Source organism: Coccinella septempunctata, chromosome 5 (genome assembly GCF_907165205.1).
Source record: "Coccinella septempunctata chromosome 5, icCocSept1.1, whole genome shotgun sequence".
Lineage (NCBI taxonomy): Eukaryota > Metazoa > Arthropoda > Insecta > Coleoptera > Coccinellidae > Coccinella > Coccinella septempunctata.
In genome coordinates, this window is record NC_058193.1 from 20,748,961 (window position 1) to 20,771,412 (window position 22,452).

The 22,452-nt window shown below is 35.9% G+C and overlaps 1 protein-coding gene across 1 annotated transcript; it reads right to left on the minus strand.

Moving 5' to 3' along the window:
• Positions 1 to 2,325: 2,325 nt before the first annotated feature.
• Positions 2,326 to 21,406, minus strand: LOC123313814 (27 kDa glycoprotein-like). The gene is made up of 5 exons (XM_044898844.1): positions 21,213 to 21,406; positions 7,805 to 7,992; positions 5,862 to 6,138; positions 3,010 to 3,157; positions 2,326 to 2,921 (listed from the first exon to the last, which is right to left on the minus strand). The coding sequence occupies exons 1-5, from the start codon at positions 21,253 to 21,255 to the stop codon at positions 2,699 to 2,701; spliced, it is 879 nt and encodes a 292-aa protein (XP_044754779.1). The 5' UTR covers positions 21,256 to 21,406; the 3' UTR covers positions 2,326 to 2,698.
• Between the last annotated feature and the right edge of the window lie 1,046 nt (positions 21,407 to 22,452).

Consider the following 22,452-nt stretch of genomic DNA (forward strand, 5'->3'; position numbering starts at 1 on the left):
AAATGAAAATAATATCCGAAATATGAAAAAAACCGCTTCAAAAACTGAACAGTACTCTGCAATATTTATCAAAGCGAAGGCGAAAAGTTTGATAAGTTATAACATAAATAACTCTTAAAAAGGGGAAGTGGCCACTACAGTGCGAAACGTACCCGCTGTCCGGGATATTTATAAGAAGAATGCGAATGCGGCACCTTTGATGGTTTTTTTATTGCCCCTGCATATTGCGTTCACCAGTGAGTTCGCGCCTAGATACAGTTCTCGGTATTCCTCTTGTTGCTGACTGAACTGCTTTTTTTTTTCATTCGGTGAATATGTTGATTTTTTTTCTTGTCTGAGCTCAAAATGCCTCCCCTTAATCCTGGCGCCCTAGGCGGCCGCCTATCCTGCCTACTCCTTAGCGACGGCCTTGGTTACGCTGAGTTATCATCGGAGTGATTAACTTCGCTCTACTTAACTCAGATTAAAATTGAAACAAACTTCTTTTAATAATTCTTCGAATAATTCACATTTGCTTGCTCTATGAAGAGAAGTATGTGGATGCACCGTCATGCCGATGAAAAATCACTGAACTGTCGGTCTCCATCAAAGGAACCCAATGGAAATGTATAGGGAGGATGTGCCGACCGCTGGCTTCAGTTGCAATTCAGATTGTGTACACGAATACTAAGCCATATTTTCGCGATTAAGACGCGTGAAGCGTCTTTAAGCGGTGCTATTCGAGCGAATTAGTCATGACGTCAGTCTTTAAGACGCTTTAAGCGGAACCTGGCGGTCTCTGGAGAGCGCTTGTGTCGTCTTAAGCGGAAAGAGGTAAAATAAAGCAGAAGGGAGAATATGTTGTTTATATCGAATTTGATTTGAATTCCTACTAGGGAAGAGTGCTTTTACTGCCAATAATGCAGTTGTTTCTGTATTATCATTTAGAATAAACAAATATTTTTCAAATAATAGCCAAAGAATAGAAATTGAAAAATTCACAATTCGATTCGCTGTCTAATGACAACGACAGATGACTCAACCATCAGCGATATTCTATTTTTGCGACAACAAAATTAATGACGTCACGGTTAAAGATGCTTCAAGACATCGATTAAGACGCTTAATCGCCAAAATATGGCTCTAATGTGGATTCTCTCGTTGGCTTTGCCGACGAGATTTCGCCGATCGGCACACAGTAGCATAATGAGGATGCAAAAAGCTGCATCTACATTATGCCACTGTGTGCCGAGCGGCTTTGCCTATCTCATCGGCATAGTCATTGAGAGAAGACGCATCCACATTAACATGGGTTGACACATCCTCACTATACTTCTCATTATACATTTTCGCTGGCTTCCTTTGATGGAGTCCGTCAGATCAGCGATTTTTCAGCGGCACACAGCGGTATGTCGGCACAAGCTGACGGTGCATCCACATACACAGCAAAAAAGAGCTTTCTGGATGTCCAATTTCGTACCATTCTTTCGAGAACTGCTGGCTGTATGTCACGAATAACACGAACAATCTGCATGCTTTTAGATGTAATGAGGTCTGTAGGGTCTCTTGTGGATTAGTCTCACTCCATATTTCGCTTATTAAAGCTGTATGCACATTAAGCCGCTGTGTGCCGGGCGGCCAATGAGAGAAGGCGCATCCACATTAATATGAGTGTACACAATCTAAATTGCAACTGAAGCTGCTTGAGGCGACTGAGGCCAGCGGTCGGCACATCCTCACTATACATTTCCACTGGCTTCCTTTGATGGAGACCGACAGTTCAGCGATTTTTCAGCGGCACACAGCGGCATATCAGCACAAGTCGACGGCGCGTCCACATACAGAGCGGCTTTGCCGATCGGCACACAGCGGCATAATGTGGATGCAGCTTAACAAATCCTTTAGGTCTAAAATGAGGCTTATCACTGAATAAAATTTTGTGATAAAAAAACGGGTGAATTTTCAACTGCTCTTCCAATCGACGGAAAAATGACGCCTATGATGGTCTCGTGACTTTAATTCCTGCACCATCTGGATGCTATACGAGTTTAGGCCAAGATAATTCTCCACGTAGTGAACGAAGTGACGAACAGATCCAACAACATTGAGAATATTCTCTGTGTGCTGACAGAGCCCCAATTCCTTCGACTGACAACGAATCGATAAATTTGGATATTCTTCTATACTTTTTCTTTTCAGCGCATTCCTTCGACGTGTCGGTGTTATTGAATCATCAACGGCCATTATGATGGAAGTGAAATCTAAGGTTATATAGCTTTATTCTATAGTATATACTTCTGAAGAAGTAATAAGTGGTGTTTGAACTGGACAAAATAAGAAAAAATCTTCAACGAAATAATTTATTCTTATTTGATCACTAAGTATCCCATTATAAACAATATCACAATAACAGAAAGTAACGTCAACCTTCGGAATGAATGAAAGATGTAGAACCAATTACAAATATAAAAACTTAAGGAGAAAATAAAAACAATATGTCACGAATAAAACTAATTCGATGCACCACGTAAGAATGGATGTAAAAAGCGGATATTTACATAGATATGTTGTGGAGTATTATTGTAATTCATAATACGAATTATTTTCATAACCGATTCTAGAGGTAGCTGAATTTAGGATCAATATTTCATAAAAAATAGCATAGAAGTGCTAACAACGCACTTTCTGATTTACAATCTATATGAGCTCAATTCTATTTTCACACTAATTTGACTAGAAGTACAGTCATAATTAAAACAAGACTAGATATTGGTACTAAAGAGAATGCAGCATCCTTGGTGCTTTCAAGCTTCTGCTGTTCTACCCCACAAGGAGTCATCTTCTTGAAAAATTTGAAGAAGGCATCCATCAAGTTGGCTGGCGTAGTTTCATTGCAATGTCCCAAAGCTTTTCCTACACAAGTTCTGAATTCACCGAAATCCCTGAAAATTGAAAATTAATTGTATAATTTGATAGATTAATTGATATAATATCTATGGCAAGTAGGTGATATTTTAAAGATTCTCTCACCTGCAGTCTTGAGCGTCGAAGAGCAATACTGGGAAGACGCTAGGGGTGACATCGGATGGTATTCTGGATGCTAGAGTACTATTGAGACATTGTTGTATAGCATCCTTTTGAGATTGTAAGCAATCGACTCCTCCTTCAGCAACGAACACTAGAATAACAGAGTAAAATTATCGAATATCTTCGATTTGAGAAGAAAACATATTTTCATTCAAATTACGACCAGCTTCTTCGTTGAATTCAATGATATAATATCTCTAAAATGTAGATTTCTTAATTGACGAATTAAGTTTAGATACAATGAACTGGGCAAAATGAAATTCCATAGATTTTTTGAACTAAATAACCCAACAAACAGAAAGTTTAATCACAATCAAATCCCAAAAAATTAGCTTTTTCAGAGAAACCAAACAAAAAAGTTAGGCAGATAGAAAAGAAACCAATATGGATTTCTTCAAGCTCAACTGAAGAAAGTTAGGTAACTCACATAAGATATGCAGGCCCGGATCTAGGGGGGGGGCAAGCGGGGCGCTTGCCCCGGGCGTCAGCTTAAGGGGGCGCCAAAATCAACCAGAGGTTGAAATTTTTTTTTAGTTTCTCGGAAAAATCGATTTCCTAGAGCTAAAATCGAAACTGTAGCATGGAAACATGATAAACCATCACTATGCCAAAAATCTTCAAAATCAATGAGGGATGGATCAATTAACTGTATATGTATTATTCAGTCATCTAGGAATGACCACCACACTTGGGTGAAATAGGTTAAAAGATGGGATATGTCTACAATGTGTCGCAAGCATAGAGCCAGTAATTTCTTTACCTAGGGAATTACCGACTCATCCTCATTTCATCTGGAACTAAGGGCCAAAATTTCCGATTTTTTATGGACCATAACTTAAAAACTAATCCTTTCAGCTAAATTCTGTTCGCATATTCATAATCTATGCCCTCGCTTTAGTAAATACAACAATATTGGTGGAAATCGTAGAGATCGAAAATTTTTCAAATTTTCCAGTGTATGGATTTTTTGAAAAATATTTTTGGTTTTTCGATCAAAACCAAATTCGTACTGTACAGGGTGGGCAAATTTCGATGTTTTAGCACTACAGTTTTTAAACCAGAGGAGATACACAAAATCTGATACCCCATTCTCGTTCTCTTTTTCTGAGAAACTAACAATAGTAGTAGTGATTTTTGGCCACTCTCTTTTGTTTTCGAGTTATAAGGGAAAATTGGAAAAATGACGATATCGAAATAAATTTATATCTCCGCTAATATTGATGATAGAGCTCTGAAATTGAAACATTATACAGGCACTTTTTTACGTAGAATCCAGTGGCGTGCTCGCATTTTCAGCAGGATTTTTAATTACGAAGCTATGACCCAAAGTTATGTTTTTTTTAAATGGGAACACTAGTTTTCTGTGCAATTTTTTGAAAGCTTAATTTTTACTGATTTCAAAAATATATAACATCATATGGTTTGTATCAATATAAATAACAGAAAATAGTCAAAAACCTTTTTTCTCAATATTTCTATGGTTTCAACTTTTGATGAGCATAGAAAAATATAGCACCGTATGATTACCAGTGTCTCTTTCTATAAGTCCTTTCATTATTATGAAAATTTATGAAATATATCTTGATTCAAATTTTGTGAAAATTGGTAAAAAGCATAGAAAGAATGACATTGCCGGAAGGAGACTGCTTTTGTTATAGGAAACTCTATTTTTCTTTGCTCGTCAAAAGTTGAAACCATAGAAATATTGGGAAAAAGTGTTTTTGACCATTTTCTTTTATTTATATTGTTACAAACCATATGATGTTATATATTTTTGAAATCAGTAAAAATTAAGCTTTCAAAAAATTGCACAGAAAACTAGTGTTCCCATTTAAAAAAACATAACTTTGGGTCATAGCTTCGTAATTAAAAATCCTGCTAAAAAGGCGAGCACTCCACTGGATTCTACGTGAAAAAGTGCCTGTATAATGTTTCAAGTTCAGAGCTCTATCATCAATATTAGCGGAGATATAAATTTATTTCGATATCGCCATTTTTCCAATTTTCCCTTATAACTCGAAAACAAAAGAAGGTGGCCAAAAATCACTACTACTATTGTAAGTTTCTCAGAAAAAGAGAACGAGAATGGGGTATCAGATTTTGTCTATCTCCTCTGGTTTAAAAGCTGTAGTGCTAAAACATCGAAATTTGCCCACCCTGTACACTAATACGAGGGCGTAGAACACGAATATGCAAACAGATATTTTTTAAAAATTAAGTTTTCAAGTTATGGTCGATGGAAAATCTGAAATTTTGGACCTTCACGGAAAAAATTATAAAATCTAAACTGTTAGCGGTAGATGAATGAAGTGTGGTTTTTTCTATTCGCCAAGAACCAATCTATCACAAAAAATTAGCATATGACTAGTGCGTTTTTTCTGGCTGCTACACCTCCTCAAAATTGACCAATTTCTTCGAAATTTTGCACTTAAAGTGATTTATTTCTCAAAATACTGATCCTACAAAAAATCAAATTGCATATTCGTAATCTGAAGATATGTATATTAATTTCCGATATGACGCATATTTTGTGGGTATTCTTTTCCAGGAACAAATTTAAAATGCTTCTCAAGCCCGTTTGCAAAAGCCGAGAATTCTTTAGAGAATTTACTCAAGAATTCATGCGCCGTGAATTATTTACTGTTACATACGCGCTTTCGGTAGAATTCACTGTTCAGTTGCATACAAAATAATCTCTGCCGTTTTCTCACCAAAATTTGGTAGAGAATTCTCCAGAGAATTCCAGAAGCCAGAAACATAAAGAGCTATAGTGAATTTTGTGATTTACAACTTACTGGCCAATCTGTCACCGTTTTTGTAACAGATAAATTCCTTCAGCTTGTGGGTTAGTGCAATGGACATATTCAAACTTTTCTTCTCGTTGTCTTCCAAGCATGGCTGAATAGACTCAAGAAAACTATCTGTACAGTTTGAGAGTTCTGGGTACTTTTTACAGTATTTTCCGAATACTTCATCCATGGAACCTGTTTTTTTAGCCTCTTCGATCTCTTCTCTTAGCTCTGTTACGTTCACAAAATTTGATATGCATTCCTGATAGGCATTTTTGGACGACTGTAAAGAATTAAATATTCATATGATAAACTGGATCACATTCAACTGAAAACTAAACTCAAAATAGGTTATACGATTGTCAGAAAAATGAGTTTTTAAACCACGACACGTGTTTCGCTATCACAATAGCATCTTTAGGTTGGTGAAGGCATGGAGTATAAACAAAGGGTTGAATACTCAAAGGTGAAGGTAAACTGAAATATTTGGAACCTCGTACCTCAATATGATCACATTCAATTTGGCAATCTATGCACGAATCTTCGATTTACTGATGGAGCTTATTCAACTTTCTTGAAACATTTTTTCACGTAAAATTTTTTGCGACATAACCTAAATGAAAAATATTAGTTAACTTTACTTCTAAAAAAAACCTAACAATTACTTTTGGCTCGCAATTTATTCATATTGGTTAGGCAGTAGATTACTGATTACTGAGTGCCAACAAAATGCAATGCTAATTCTTCACTTCACAAAATCCAAAGTAATGATATTTGGGAACTATGTTTGCAAGAAATTTGTTCTTATTTTCATTAGTACTATATACAGTTTTTGTACCCTGTGGAATACCCCCATATATTATGGTTTTCAGAAAAAAAAATTACATGAATAGAAACTCATGTGAATCTAAGCAATTAAATAAATTGACTTGAAACACTGCATTATATAGACAACATCTGAGTCAATCCACAAAAAAATCGTTAATGATTCCATACCTAGTACCCGACTGAATGATAAACACACATTATTTTTTTCATTATTTCTAATGAGACCGCATCAAAGATATTAAGTGTTGATTGATAAGTTATGAAATTCATGAAACCCTTTTTCTCCTTGAATTTTTTATTCATCTGATTAGAACTACCTCAATTTAAAATTCGAATAAAATGAAGGAAAAAATAGGAACATTTTTTTAATGTATTCCGGTTCATTATAAAAACACCATTAGGATCAATTACGACAATAAAAAACACCAAGGATGGATTTCCACAAAGCTATATCTATATTGCTTCATGTTTATACTAATGGTCAGGTTCGCCAGTATGAAGTTCACCACCTTCAAATTGCTGTGAAAATGTTATTGAATTACTCAATCATACAAAATTTATATAGGTACATATATTCTATTTGATGTTGTTGAATATAGAAGTTGGGCTTCTGAAAACGAAATAAGAGAGATTACACGAGGTAACTCATTTCGAAAAAATGCACCCTGAATCTATGAGTTAAGTTACATACTTTGAAAGGCCCACTTCATGACTTCAGAATAGGAATTTGTTTCAGTTAATTCATTCGTTCTCTTAACATTCTAATTCGGATTTTGAAAAATTATGCTCCGTAAATCAAATCAAATTTTTACTGATTTATTCTTTGGTTTTGTTGAACATACGTCAAACGAATATTTGTTTCTTCCATCAACAGAAAATATTGAATGCTCTCATTTTTCTATTGAAAAATTGACAGATCCACGCAGGGTATTCTTGTATTCAGCCAATACTCAAATGGCACAGTAGAAAACCTGAAATTACGCTTCCAATGAGAAACATTTGCAGTTAAATACGGTAAAAACCCTTAAACCTTCCTCCTGAATAGTGTTTATCTGGCTCCCCAGGTTTTCACTTTTTTCGGCGAATTTAGGTAACATTTAATGAATAAATATTTAACGAACCTGAATATTATCGTAGGTACCATTGCCGCTCTTGGAGTCGCATTTGTTACGGAAAATAAGGTCAAGTTCATCAGCTTGTGGAATTTTACTCTCATCGAAGGCACCCAGATCTATGTCAGGAATATTTTCTCCTATTTGCTTCTTAATGTCATCGACATCGAGCTCGTTCGATATTTGAGCATATGCACCTAGAAAAAGATTATGATTAATTAGTTGAAAATATTCAATTTCAAGATATTCCTCAGATAAGTACAGGGTGTCCAAAATTCGATGCTCACTGAAAGCATCTCGAGAAGTATAATAAGACTTAGAGCATCTTCAAGGATCTCTGATCCTATTTTTTCGAAATAATAAGATTATCAGTATTCAATCTTGATTCGTTCTTAAGTTACATGGCGTTTCTGAGAATGTCTGTTTCAAATATTTATTCGCTATATCTTGATGGTTTGAGCTTGAGATATTCTAAAAATTCAAAAATGTTTCTTACATTTGGATTTGGTATTTTTCACCATAGGGTATAGGGGGTATACCTTATATTTTTCATGGCAGTGTTTTAGTCGCAAATTTGTCGAAAAGCATACCGTTTTTTTTAATGTCAACCGTTTCAAAAATATTGAGTTTTTCGACTTCATTATTGAAATTGGGCATACAGTCGAACCTCAACTCAGATTTGAAGAGACGGCACTTCATATCAGATATTGAAGTTCCGTAAAGTTTTTATTGTAGGATTATTTTTTTTTTACTTTCTAATATAAGAATAAAACCATAGCATCTGGATGCAAATTCTGTTGAAACATCAGCGTCACAAGTCACAACAGCAGTAACAAGGCTTATCATATTCGTATTCATTATGAAAGTTGTGAATAATAAATATCCAAAAACAACTTTTGGCTGCAGCAATTTTCCATACTCTTAACCGTTTTCGAGCTAGAGGGTGATAAGGGCCAGGAGCCTAATGTATGTACATATTCATCACCATATATCATATATCTTAAAAACGATTAAATGCAAAAAAATTGCTTCGGACGAAATTTGTAGAAATTCATTATGCGCTACAATTTAAGATCAGTGCGAATAAAATTTGAAGCCTAAGGAGGAGGTAATTCAAAAAACTTATTATTGTTACCTTTATGGCCAATTTTTATTGGTTCGGCTGGCTGAAACTGCCAGAATATATTTTTTCCCGTTATTCTTGAAGCATTTAGCTTTATGATAAGAAAAAAAGCCACCACGCTTGGGTGATTGTTTATATTTTACCCAATAGCAATCTCAGTCAATATTGGTCGTACGAAAACGTTTAAATGGGCAAATTTGTAGTATTTAATTTGTAGTATTTTTTATGAGCATTAAGAATTCAGTACCTACTAGGAAATGCATAAAAGCAACGTAAACCCAAAAATGTACCATTTTTTAAATGGTACACCCTGTACTTTATTTTCCTAATCAGTTAAGCTCTTTCTTCTGGTTTCAACTGTATATACTTTATCGAGGTTATTTTCGGCAGTTTTTTGAAAATATAGGTTTTTTCGTCTGAAGGCAGCTGTAGAACGCCAGTCGAGAATGAAAAGATACGATATGTGTATTGGCAGGAACGGGACCATTCTATGGCCTCCTTACAGTCCCGACTTAACCCCAATGGACACTTTTTTATTTGGATATTTGAAAACGTGTATATGGCCCGTCCGCAAAATATTGGAACATATTACCACCAAAATAGAGGAAGAAATTGGTAACCTCAATAATAATCCAGAAATGATAAGGAAAACCACGGTTCGTTCGATATAAAGAAACCACATCGTTGTCGTGTGGCGTTCCACACAGCTGCCTTAGATGTAAACGAAAATATCTATAATTTCAGAAAACTGCCAGAGATAACCTCAATAAAGTATATATATATATATATATATATATATATATATATATATATATATATATATATATATATATATTTGAAATCAGAACAAAGAGCTTTACCGATAAGAAAATAAAATACAGGGTGTACCATTTAAAAAATAAGAGTCACATAAAATTTTTAGGTTTACGATGCTTTTATGCATTTCCTATTACTGAATTCTGAATGTCCATAAAAAATACTACAAATTTGCCCATTTAAACGTTTTCGTAAGACCAATATCAACTGAGAGAGCTATTGGGTAAAATATAAACAATCACCCCGTACACCTTACGGTTTACATCCAAATATATCTTAATCTGATTTTTTTTTTACAATTTTTTTTTACTATTCTGACAGGTTGTCATAGACAATTTCCCCTATATACAGGTCTATGTTTTGGTACAGGGCCCAAGGTATCTCCACTTATATTAATCTGACACGCTCGAGTGAATCGCAAATTTCCCTCTTGGGTTCCCCAACTAATAAACTTAATGACCTTCTTTCTCTTTCACAAAATAAAGCTTGCGTCATTTGTGCTTGTTTTTCCTAAATCATCGTTTATCTCTTTCCTTTATGGTATTCTCAAGAATGTCCTTTATTATTTATACTGGTTGAATGCCACTTTTGCCCCGGGCGACAAAAAGTGTAGATCCGTCCCTGGACGTTTTACATTAATCATTCAATTATAACGATTGTAAAAAATCTAATCCAAAGGTTGATATCTAGATTATTATGAATTTCAGAACGTTTGAGAAAAATAACATACTCGTACTTCATTCACAGGCTCGCTAGGAAAAGTGACACTTCTCCTCCTTATGAAATAATAGGTATACTCTTTGTATGACTATTAATGAGAGCCTCACATTCATAAGTTTTTGATTTCATAAAAAGTTTTTTGAGTAATTGATATACTGTTACGAATTGAATATAAGTTGCCATGACTGTCAAGGAGACAGTTCTAAAAAAAGTGTGACATAGGAAAATAGACAAATTAGTATTGTAGTGTTTTATATGAATAAAGGATCGTTTGGAATTGTTAATCAACATTTTTAACTGAAAACGAACCCCAGTTTCGTAACAGTTGGTGTCAGAAGTGGGATTTCAGTGAATATTTCGTATAATTGATGGTAAATACACGGAGTACAAACAACGATCACATGGAGGCCGTAATGGAATTGATCAAACAGCAGTTTGCTGAGCAAGAAAGTCGAATGTTGAGAGAAAAGCAGGAGGAAGAGGAACGTCGTCAGAAAGAAAAACAAGAGGAAGAGAATCGTCGACAGAAAGAAGAGGAACGACGTGAAATAGAAAAACAAGAGGAGAAAGAACAAAGAGAACAACAAAAAATATTCCTTGAACAGATTTTTCAGAAAACCGAAGGAATAATTGTATGCCTAAAGGAAGAAATCAGTGCGGTACGAGAAGATGTAAAGGAAGAAATCGATATAGTTTGGAAAACGGTGAAAGGAATGGAGGGAAAAATAACACAAGAAGTTAGAGCGATGCGAGAAGAATTAGAGGAGAAAATCGCATCACTGAAAATACAAGAGCAGCGTAACAGGGTTGCCACATCAAATAATTATCTCAAACCACCGATTTATGATGGTCAATCGCCATGGTCCCTGTACCATAAACAGTTCGAAGCGGTGGCAGCAGCCAATGGATGGAGCGATCAGGAAAAGGCTACTGCACTCATAGTGGCTTTGAGAGGACCTGCACTTGCAATACTGCAGACTATCTCAGATGACCAACATCGCAAGTATGGTGATCTCATCGCGGCTTTAGAGTTGAGGTATGGTAATCAACATCGGGAACAACTTTATAGGACACAGCTTAAAACACGAGTACAGAAATCTAATGAGAGCCTGCAGGAATTTGAAGCCGACGTTCAAAGTCTGATCCAGCTCGCTTATCCAGAGGCCCTGGAGGGTTTCAAAGAACAACTGGCGGTGCAAACATTCATTGATGGCTTGAAAGACATCGAAATACAGGGCACTTTGAGATTGGCAAGTTTTAAAAGATGTAGTGAAGCTCTAGTTCGCTCATTGGAAGTGGAAGCGGCCTTCAATATCTCCGCAAGGCCCAAAATGAGAACGGTATCAATCGAAGAGTCGCCTCAGGAAGATAATCTGAGCAGGAGTATATCACAGGTGCTCAAAATATTAGAGAAAATGGAATCCAGATATAGTAGTGTCGCCAGCCAACCAAGAAGAAATTGCTTCAGATGTGGGAGGAGCGGACATTTCAAGAGGGACTGCAGGGTGAGGGTACCACCTCGCTCGTCATCACCTACCAGAACACCTCCACGATCATACTCCCCTGCGAGGACAGAAACATCTAGAGAGTCTTCAAACAGGTACCAGGAAAACTTAAATTAGCTAGCATATCGGGGCGCATGCTGGCTAGTGATAACGAAGCCCCCAGGATCATCCAAGTCAATAGGATTAGAAGAACTACCGAGAGTCTGACCATCAGAGGAAAGGTGAACCAAAAAGACGTAATATGCACTGTAGACACTGGTGCATCAGTATCCCTGGTCCGCAGCGGTATCCTTGAACCAAGGACAGTAAGACCACCCACATCCAATTTCATTCTACGAACAGTCACCGGAGAGAATGCACCGATTCGAGGTGAGGCCGATATCACATTAACAATCGGAAGACTAAGAATTATGAAGACGGTCTTTGTAGCAGAAATAGAAGACGAATTCATTCTTGGGATGGATTTGATATGTAATTATGGATTTTCTTTCAATGGTAAACAGAGAACCATGAAATTTGGAGGTGAAGAATTCATTTTGACAAGACCACGTTCAGAAGCCTGTAAACATTGCCAGTGTATTGAACGCCATGAAGAAGTTGCCGATGTAAGACGAACGACAGTGATACCTGGACAACTGGACAACTGGACAACTGGACTACCGAACACATGAGACAGGACCAAGAAACCGACCAAAGCATCAAGGACTTTCTACATTGGAAAGAGAACGGATCTGATAGACCCTCCTGGAGGAATATTTCACATAGAGATCCTATCTTCAAGGCAATGTGGGCACAATGGGATTCCCTGGTTGTGGAAAATGGATTACTCAAACGGATATGGGAATCATCTGATGGGAGGTCCTCAATTTCCCAATTGGTTTTGCCCAGAAAGAAGATAGGTGAAGTTTTGAAAGAATTTCATGAGGGAAAATCAGGAGGACATCTGGGAGTCAACAAAACCTTGGACAAAATCAGGCAGAGATTTTACTGGGTCCAATGCAGGGATGATGTAGAAAGCTGGTGCAGAAGGTGTCAAGAATGTCGTGCCGTGACCAGGATGAAAGCTCGTTATGATTTTAAAGCTAATTCAGGAGGATTGAAAGAAGGAGACCAGGTTTGGCTGTACAACCCACGTAGAAAGAGAGGTGTGTCTCCAAAGCTGACACCATTTTGGGAAGGACCGTACAAAATTAAGAAGAGAATCAACGACGTGGTTTACAGAGTGCAACGTAATCCTGGGACCAAGATGAAGGTTGTTCATTTGGAAAGACTGAAGCCGTATCATGGTGAAACCATGGTTTTTGATCGGGGCGATCAAATTTAGAGGGAGGGCAGATGTTACGAATTGAATATAAGTTCCATGACTGTCAAGGAGACAGTTCTAAAAAAAGTGTGACATAGGAAAATAGACAAATTAGTATTGTAGTGTTTTATATGGATAAAGGATCGTTTGGAATTGTTAATCAACATTTTTAACTGAAAACGAACCCCAGTTTCGTAACAATACTATTTACCAATTACATACTTTTTTTTTCTATGTTGAGGTATTCAACCGTTTGATCATGTGAACCTATACAGGGTGATTCAAAACTCGAGGCGAAAAATTGAGGAACATATAGAGACTGATATTCTCGATTGCACGTAAAAAATAAATTGGCCAATGAGGCTTCGTTTCCTAGTTTTTGCACAATAATGTTTCTGTATGCAACCAATTAAATTTCATAAATTACCACCCCATGTTGGATGAAATGTCGTCGCCCGGTTAAACCAAAATTTCAATGGTGGATGGATTGGTCGGCGTGGTCAGGTGATATGGTCAGCGAGATCACCTGATTCGAATCCTTTGGATTATTTTGTATGGGGACACTTGAAACAACAAGTTTACGCAGTGGAAATTAATGATAAAGGACAATTAATGGAACGAATTATTAATGCAGTCGAATCCACTCAGAATAGGCAAAACATGCAATTGCCCTTATTCTGTGTTGCCAAGCATGTATCGATGCTAATGGAGGCATTTTTGAACATTTGATTTAATATTTTCCGTATTTTTATCAGCTATTAAAGTTTAAAATTGATGCATGCAGAATTTTGAACACTCATATCTCGGAAACAAGACAATATTCAAAAATTTTATTTTACTTTTTTATCAAGAATAGCACCCTGTATACGTTCCTAAATTTTTCGCCTCGAGTTCTGAATCACCCTGTATATACCTTAGAACATAGATACATGGAATGGCAAATAAACATTCCAAAGACTGGAGTGAGATAGTTGCTTAGTGTCGCCAATCACAATTGAGACATTTGTTTCGGAGATCGGTGTCACATCAATTTTCAGTACGAATAGATAGGAAGTGTAACGACTTTTCCTCGGTGTACTCGAGCGCCAGCTATTCTTTAAGGGAGAATAGCAAACCTACCCTGGTAGCTACTAGCCGAAGACAAGGTTCCTCGGTGTCTGGGGTGTTAGCGACAACCAGTGAAAGTCAAAATCAACGCACACAAATTATATTTGTCGTCTCTTACAAGGAAACACAAATGGCACTATTATAAAATTCGTACAGTGAAAGACTCGAGATCAGTGAATTTACAGGGCAAAACGGACGGAATGAAACAGGATCCGATCTCAAACGTTATACGGGGGTTTACGGACTTGTTCGCCAGCCAGAACCTAAGACGCACACTTAACGGACAGATATCGGACTTCAGCCAGGTAAGGGGTGAAAAATTACGACACAGAGTTACGACGGCTCACCCTCAGGCGCGTTCGGCACTCCCCGGGTATCCACACCAGCAGAATGCCTCCCTAACCGTAGGGGTGAACACGGAAACAAGATAAAAAGACGAAAAATGAGGAAAGGGTGCTGGTGTGGGTACCCCCCGGGTATCCACACCAGCAGGGTACTTTAATGACAGTAGGGGTGGAACTGAAAGACATGGGAAATTTGTGGGAAAGGTGAGCCACCCCAAAGTGCCTTCGGTACCCCCCGGGTATCCACACCAGCAGGGTACTTTAATGACAGTAGGGGTGGAACTCAGACTGCGGTATAGGAATGGGGAAGATAGGAGCTGAAGTTCCAACAGTGAATAATAAAAAAAAAACGGAGTGTCGTCTTACCTCTGGGCTATATTCCGCCACTTACACTCGTGAACCTCGCCCCAACTGCGGTGAATGAGAAAAGCAAATAAAAAGAATTTGAACTCTAATAAAAAACCCAAAAAAACAATCTTCTAAAAAATTCCGGCGGACGGCACTAAGTAAGCAAGTCCCCGATCAGGAAAAAAATCTTAAGTACGTGAACAGTCGGTGAATTAATCGTAAGTGAAGTGACCTGCGGGGAACATCTGATTTTCTACCCACAGGGGTGGTGCGGAAATCAGATGTGCCCCGACAGTCGAAATTCGGTAAAATATGCGTCGATGAAGACGTCTTAATTTCGACTTATCTGTGCTAGCGAACAAAAAAAAACGGTTATCTTCCAATTCAGGATGTTTTATACGTTGTTTTTAAGAAATGAAAACGGAATAAAAACGGTGCGGAATGTTTACAATTCCGAACGATGTCGGAATCCTGAATTGGAAATTTGAAAAGATTTCTCGGAAAATTAATTCAAAAACAAAATTACTTGAGAATGAAAACTAAAATAATTATTCTAAAATGAGGGGGTAGGTTTGAAAACTACCCTCTCGTTACAGAAGTATATAAATTTTTCAATATAACGCCACTGCTTTAGTGTCGCGCTAGACAGAGAAACATCGAATGTGTGTACTACAAAACATACATGTGTAGCGCGGAATGTCCATTCCATGTATCTATGTTCTAAGATCTATACCCCCTTCATCCTGACAGGACTGGGAGGATCCAATTACGGAGTGTCTTCCAAAGCTAGCTCCCAAGAATTGCATGTCTTGAAGAACATAATTAATCTTTTGTGTAGTATTCCCATCAATTTTAGGTTGCTGATAATGAAACTATCGCAAATAGTGTCATCGACCATGCAGGTACTATATTGAGGTCAAACCGTATGAATAACTCATATGTGTTAATCTGATTGTTCATATTCGACAAAACTTTTGTTCACTCTGTATCACTCTAATTTTTAGTCAATTTCGATATGAGCCAATAGCAATCAGGAATTCTTGAAAACTACTGGTAATGAATCATCATTTTGTCGATTTGTCAGAAGGTTTCGTTCGGAATTAATTATAGCATGATAGATTGGTTGTCTTATATTGTGTTATCTGTTGTTGACCAGTTACTAATTATATTGTCATTTCCTGTAGATTGTTTCCTCCTAGCTATTGAATATTTTGGTGGATTCGTGGTTACAATTCATTTCCCAGTTGAATAAATTTCTTGGAATCTTCACTGGAACTGATTTTTCTTTTCCAAATTTATTACAGTATTTAGTTTTCATTTTCGTATTTTATTGTATCGCAAGTGAAACGGTTTTTCAAATGCCAGAAAACCCGTTGAAACGGAATATTTTTCTAATTAATCATTTGCTTTGAATTGTGAGAAACTTGTTTCCTTTCGAATTCCGTGTGACGTCAATATTAACTGGCGTTAAGAAAAATTGTCATCAAGTGGGTGATGGGATTTTGAAAGGGTGATTCTGTGCTGAACTTTCAAAAATTCTATATACCGTCTGTTCCGATATTCCTGAACAGTACTGTCAGTATTTCAGAGAAGATGCCTATTGGCCCAGTCGTTCGAGTTCTATTATTATTCGATTGCGAGCCAGTAAAACCAGCAATATCGGAACAGATCCACCCATAGCCTACTAAATCACGAATTTTCAAACCTCTTAAAATGTCATAAAAGTCAAGTTCTGAAACTTATCACCGGGTGAAAAAAGACACCAAACAGTAGGAGCTATGAATATCTTTATGACACAGAGCCAATTTGCTCGTTATAATACATTGCAATTTGGAATATTTTTGTTCCAAAGAAAATACGAAAAGCTGACAAAAATTAGTAAGGTTATTTCTTGTAAAGAAATTCTATTTTTATAGAACATATCAGAAATATCTTATAAACATTAATATACAATCGAAATTAGAGTTCTCTATCTACGGCTTACCAATAATCATTTCCTAATACCAGTAGGTATTGAAGTCAATGCTAATATCTATAATGTTAATAATATATTATAGTTCATACAAGCTTCGACTCATTTAGAATTAAAAAAAAACAAGTATTCATCTCCAAAATGTTAATTAGAATTGAGAGTATAGACTCTCTTGCTATGAACCTATAGAGGTTCATAGCAATTAATGGTGGCGTTCAGGTGATCGTCATATGTCCAAAGAATTGGTTGCTTTCTTAAGAACGCTACATGAACACCTAATAAACTGTGTATGACTATCATAATATAAGTATCCGAAATTCCATTTTTTTTAAGTAAAGCATGAATGCGTCAAGCATGTAGTTACAAGATTTTATCGAGATACTTCGCAAAGTAAAGACCGATCGGCAGAAAGACGGATTTTTGGTTTAAAATTTCCAATTATAAAGAATAATGAATAATAACAGAAGAGCACCAATCATTTCCTCCTAAATTTTGCAGTTTATTTCGAAACTAATGGTGGGTTTATGCAGAGAACTACGACTATCTCATTGACAGATGGCGTTCACGTGATAACGGTCTGCCAATTAGATTCGTCCTTTACTTATTAGTTCTTAAGAACTCTGCACCATTAGAAGTGAGTGCCCAAAAGAGAACAAGTAATGTTCCAAGTCTACGGTGTTATAATGAATACAACGTAAAAATTTTTCTTCAAGTGATAGTTTGAAGCACCTAAGCACAGTTTGGTCTCAAAGGACCTTTTCTGGACCATCTTCTCATATACGGGATGTACACAATCAAACTACATCCAGATAATCTTGTAGGCCACAGGAGACCGAACTGACCGCTTAGGCAAGTTAAGAGTTCGACCAAACATGTGATATTCTGTAATCTGTGTCATGGTTAAATCATGTTATTTAGTTCTCATCAAAAGTATCTATATTTCTGAAATTGGACATCGCTAACAGAATCTTTGGATAGTTCAGCATTTTGAATACTAGGATGTATGGATAGGATCATTTTATTTCTGCAAATGTAACCATCGTTACAGTGGGAACAACCTACCTTTATAAAGCATTGGAACTATGATAGAACATTACCGGTTTCGTAAAACTTGTTCAGGGAATTAGTGCTGCATTGAAAACTCCATATCCATTTGTTTTCAAAATCAAAAATCAATTAATCAGAATATCGTTTCTGCATCATATTGCCCTTTTTTCAATATATTCAGAAATCAAGAAGTATCATATTTAAAAATTTTGCCGAGATGAAATTTTGCCAGCAAACTCGATTATAATATGAAAGTATGTTGCTTGGCAATTTCGCCAATGACATTTAAAAAAAATTTTATGAGCGACATTGCCGAAAAGCAACAAACTTGAATATTACAATATGGAAATTTTACCCGAGTGGTATTCGACATAACAATTTCGCGAGAAAATAAGTGATAACAGAGATATTTGACAAACATTCCTTTTAGAAGCTATCTTGAATTTGAGAAATGTCAGCATTTTATCATATACAGGATGAGTCTTTAACTCGTATAAATATCTCAACAGTATATTCTTGAGGCCACAAGAAACACTTTTTTCCTCCACGATTTTTTCCGAATCGACTCGTTTCAAAAGATACAGGCTGTTGAAAAACCATTAAAAAATTTTATTTTTAGTTTTATCTTACAAACGGTTTTATCGAATGAAATGAATTTTGGAATATAGTTTTTCATTCATTTGATGAATATTTTTCAAAAACAAGATATCACCTACGTCTTCCGTTTTTATCATTATGACCATTACGTACCATAAAAATACCAGAAATTCAAAGAACCCAACTCTTGAAACTAAGTTGGACGCTATCTGATGAATATTTGAGCGTTTTGTAAAATAAAAGTATTCCTCATATTTTCTTGTATAATTCGCCTTTTTCGAGTAATTTGAAATTAAAAAGTATCTATGATATTCGGAAAATTAGGTAGATTGGCTGAATGGAACTCTGTTTCAAAGATCCACAGATGTGTGTTGTCACAGGTTCAACTAGTTATTCTGAGGGGGTGGCTCACCTTATTATGAAAACTTAAAATGGCTATATCTTTTAATCAGGGCCGAATCGGAAAAAAAGTTATAGGAAAAAGTGTTTCTTTTGACTTCAATAGTGTACAGTTAAAATATTTGTAGGGGTCAAAGACTCACCCAGTATAAAGATAAAATTTTGCCGGCAAAATTTCTAGATTGTAATATGAAAGTTTTTTGCTTGCTAATTTTACGAATGACATATGTATCAAAATATAGAGCGAGTGATTTTGGCAAAAAAGTCATGGGCGAAATTGTCGAAAAGCAACAAACTTGAGTGTTACAAGAGAGAAATTTTGCCGCAGAATTTCATCTTTTCATCTATTTGAGGTATTCGACATGACTATTTCACGTCATGTGAAAGTAAGTCGAAGAGTAGTTATATTTGACAAACGTTTATTTTCGAAGCTGTTTTGAATTTGAGAACTGTCAAATAATTGTCGTTGAAAAACTTACGGCCGGTTTCATAATGATCCCTAAAGTCCCTTTAATTATAAAGCTTCCTTTAACCCTACTAAAAATGACAGTAAAGGAAGCTTTAAGCTTAAAGTGACTTTAAATTTGATTATGAAACTGGACGTAACTTACTAAGTATTGCCGGCTTGCATGCTTTATCGCTTTGAAACGAGCGTCGGCTATGGAAACTTTCCCACTAAAAGTGGAATTGAAAAGTCATTGAAATATGGTTGGAAAAGGAAATCAAAAGTTCACCCGCCGACCTTGCCTTATATGATTAAAATGGCACAAAATTTCGAAATATATAGAAGATTTGTAACGTCGCAGTGAGCGTCGAAATATTTCTGTTTTGCAGATCTCAGTTATTTTCACGGTTTTAGGAACAGGGGGTAGATGAAATTTTAATGTGAATGTAGAATAAAATGATAAGCATAACTGTCAATTTCGAAATTACCTGTTATTTGATAGCAAGAAGCGGCAATTCGAAGCCCATTGCGATTTGACAATTATTTAAAAACACCATGTGTCATGATGTAGATACACCGTAGCCGAGACCGAAGCGGAGTTCGTTATGGATAGGAAATAATTTCACACAATTTTCCACAAGCTCATTTCCATTTGGCAATAACCAACAAACTACTATAATTCTCTTTATTACCTGTCAAAAGGTTTAATAATGATATACATATTAAATTAGTTTCAACTAATTTCAACTAGTTATAACAATCATGAATGATTATGTAATGAAATTTGTCATACAAAAAACAATCAAGCCAAATATTGAGTATATTTTGGACAAAGTTAAAAAATGAGAAGTGGAAAAAAAATTCCATGGATAGGAGAAAATATCAATATTATTGAAATTTTTGGAGGCATTTAGGTTCAGAAAAACTAAATTTTGCAGTAACAACCAATGGAGCCTTAGATTCTGTTATATATATATATATATATAATCGGTCAACAATTAAGATGGAAAAGCATAATTTCGAAAATAAAATATCAAATAGGTACACCGTATTATTCCAATTGGAATTGCGGATAGACTCCATCTCATTATCATCATTTTCGAATTTTACGTAAGAAAATATTTATTACGAGGAAGTCATCATTCACAATCAAAAAACAAGTTTGCCAAAAATGGGCATTTATTACAGGAAGTGAGAATACATACACAAGTTATGCGATTATGCCAACAACAGTGACTAATATTTCTAATGCGGACTTCGATCTTTTGGAAGCTTATAAAATAATTGTAAATTATTGTTTCAATCCATCGAACCAATAATAAATGAGTGATTTTTCATTTCATTTTCATAATCATTGGTAAAATTCCATTCTGCTTCACTGTTGACTTAAATGAAGTTTTTGCATCTCCTTACGAATTTCCCATGTATATTCATGTTTTAGCGACCTTCCAATTTTTTACCTGATATGTAATTAAATTGCTCAGCGAGGAATTCAGAGGGGACCTCGACAAAATTAAAATCTAAACCAGTTTGATGAGAACTAGAAATCATGCCTACATTTCGTGGTTTCGATGGAGTTTTGGAATCAAATGAAATAAATGGAAATTGTGGAATACCTTTAATACATAATCAAACTGGGGTCAAGGTTTCTGGAGGAGATAAAATTCTTATTATTACCTTCTATTACTCACCTACAAATATGAAAGCGAAAGTAAATAGTAAATGGAGATCCATGGTGGTTCAACGGAATGCTTGAGGATCGCTAATTTCACCAAAATTTCACTGAAGCAATCACAACAAACCAGCTTATTTTGATCGGGCTATACTGGTGAGCTGAATCTACGGCTACTTAGACAGATAGCCATGGACTGTGGCCAGGCTGTAGTAGAGCCTATAGGAGAGGGGTTTATCATAAAGGGGGGGTCGTCACATCAGGTTGAAAACAAAGATCATCATAATCGATGCGGTTGAAAATTCTCGTTATCTCATTTACTATATGCACATATACAAAAATCGTGGAATGAGCATTGAATGATCTTTGATTTTCGTGATAACGATGGGAGATAAGGTGATTCGAATGGCCAATCTGATAACCATTGTTTCATGATCCAGGAACGCTGCCAGTGTCACGCTGCAAACCAATTGCATATCGATTTGTGAGACCTTCAGTGAATTGATATGAACTGGGATAGATAGTTTCGAAAAAGATAATGTTGAATATCTTATATCTAAAAATATTAGACAGGGTGCGTAAAATTCGATGCAATCTAATATCGGCTCCGATACTATACTAAGATGAGAAGAGGAGTAAGAGAACTGCATGTTTCCTGAGTGTAGAAGCTTTTCCTGGCTTGTTTACATTAAATAACTAGAGCGATCCTACGTACATGTACTAAACTCATACAGGGTGTCCACGCCATGGGGCTGCGGTCGGTTACTCTGATTCTATTACTCTAATTCTATTGCAAAAAAGAGTTACAAATAAAACTTTTCTTTTTTCAAGTAGATCATTTCCTAAAATTATTTAGAATTACACAAAGTGTTCCGTTTCTCCTGTACAGCTATCAACTTCGTTATTTTAAATGGGACAGCCTATATATTTTAACATTTTTGAATTCCTTGTTGAATTTGAATATAAGTTTGATGATACAACTATGTCTGAATTCTCAATGGTTTTCAAAAATTTTGACTTTTTATTATTATTTTGACAGTTCGAAGTACTTACATAAAAGTCTATAGCTCCGTCTCTATTCTATATAATTGATTCAAATTTGATGTCTAGTCAATAAATGATACACTAGAAATTTTTTTGTGAATAACCATAATATATACAGGGTCCGCGAAAACGTAGATCCATTATCAAAACAGAAATTCATCAAAATCTTCATTTTTTTAAATGGCAACCATATTTTTTTCTGTTCATTATTTTAA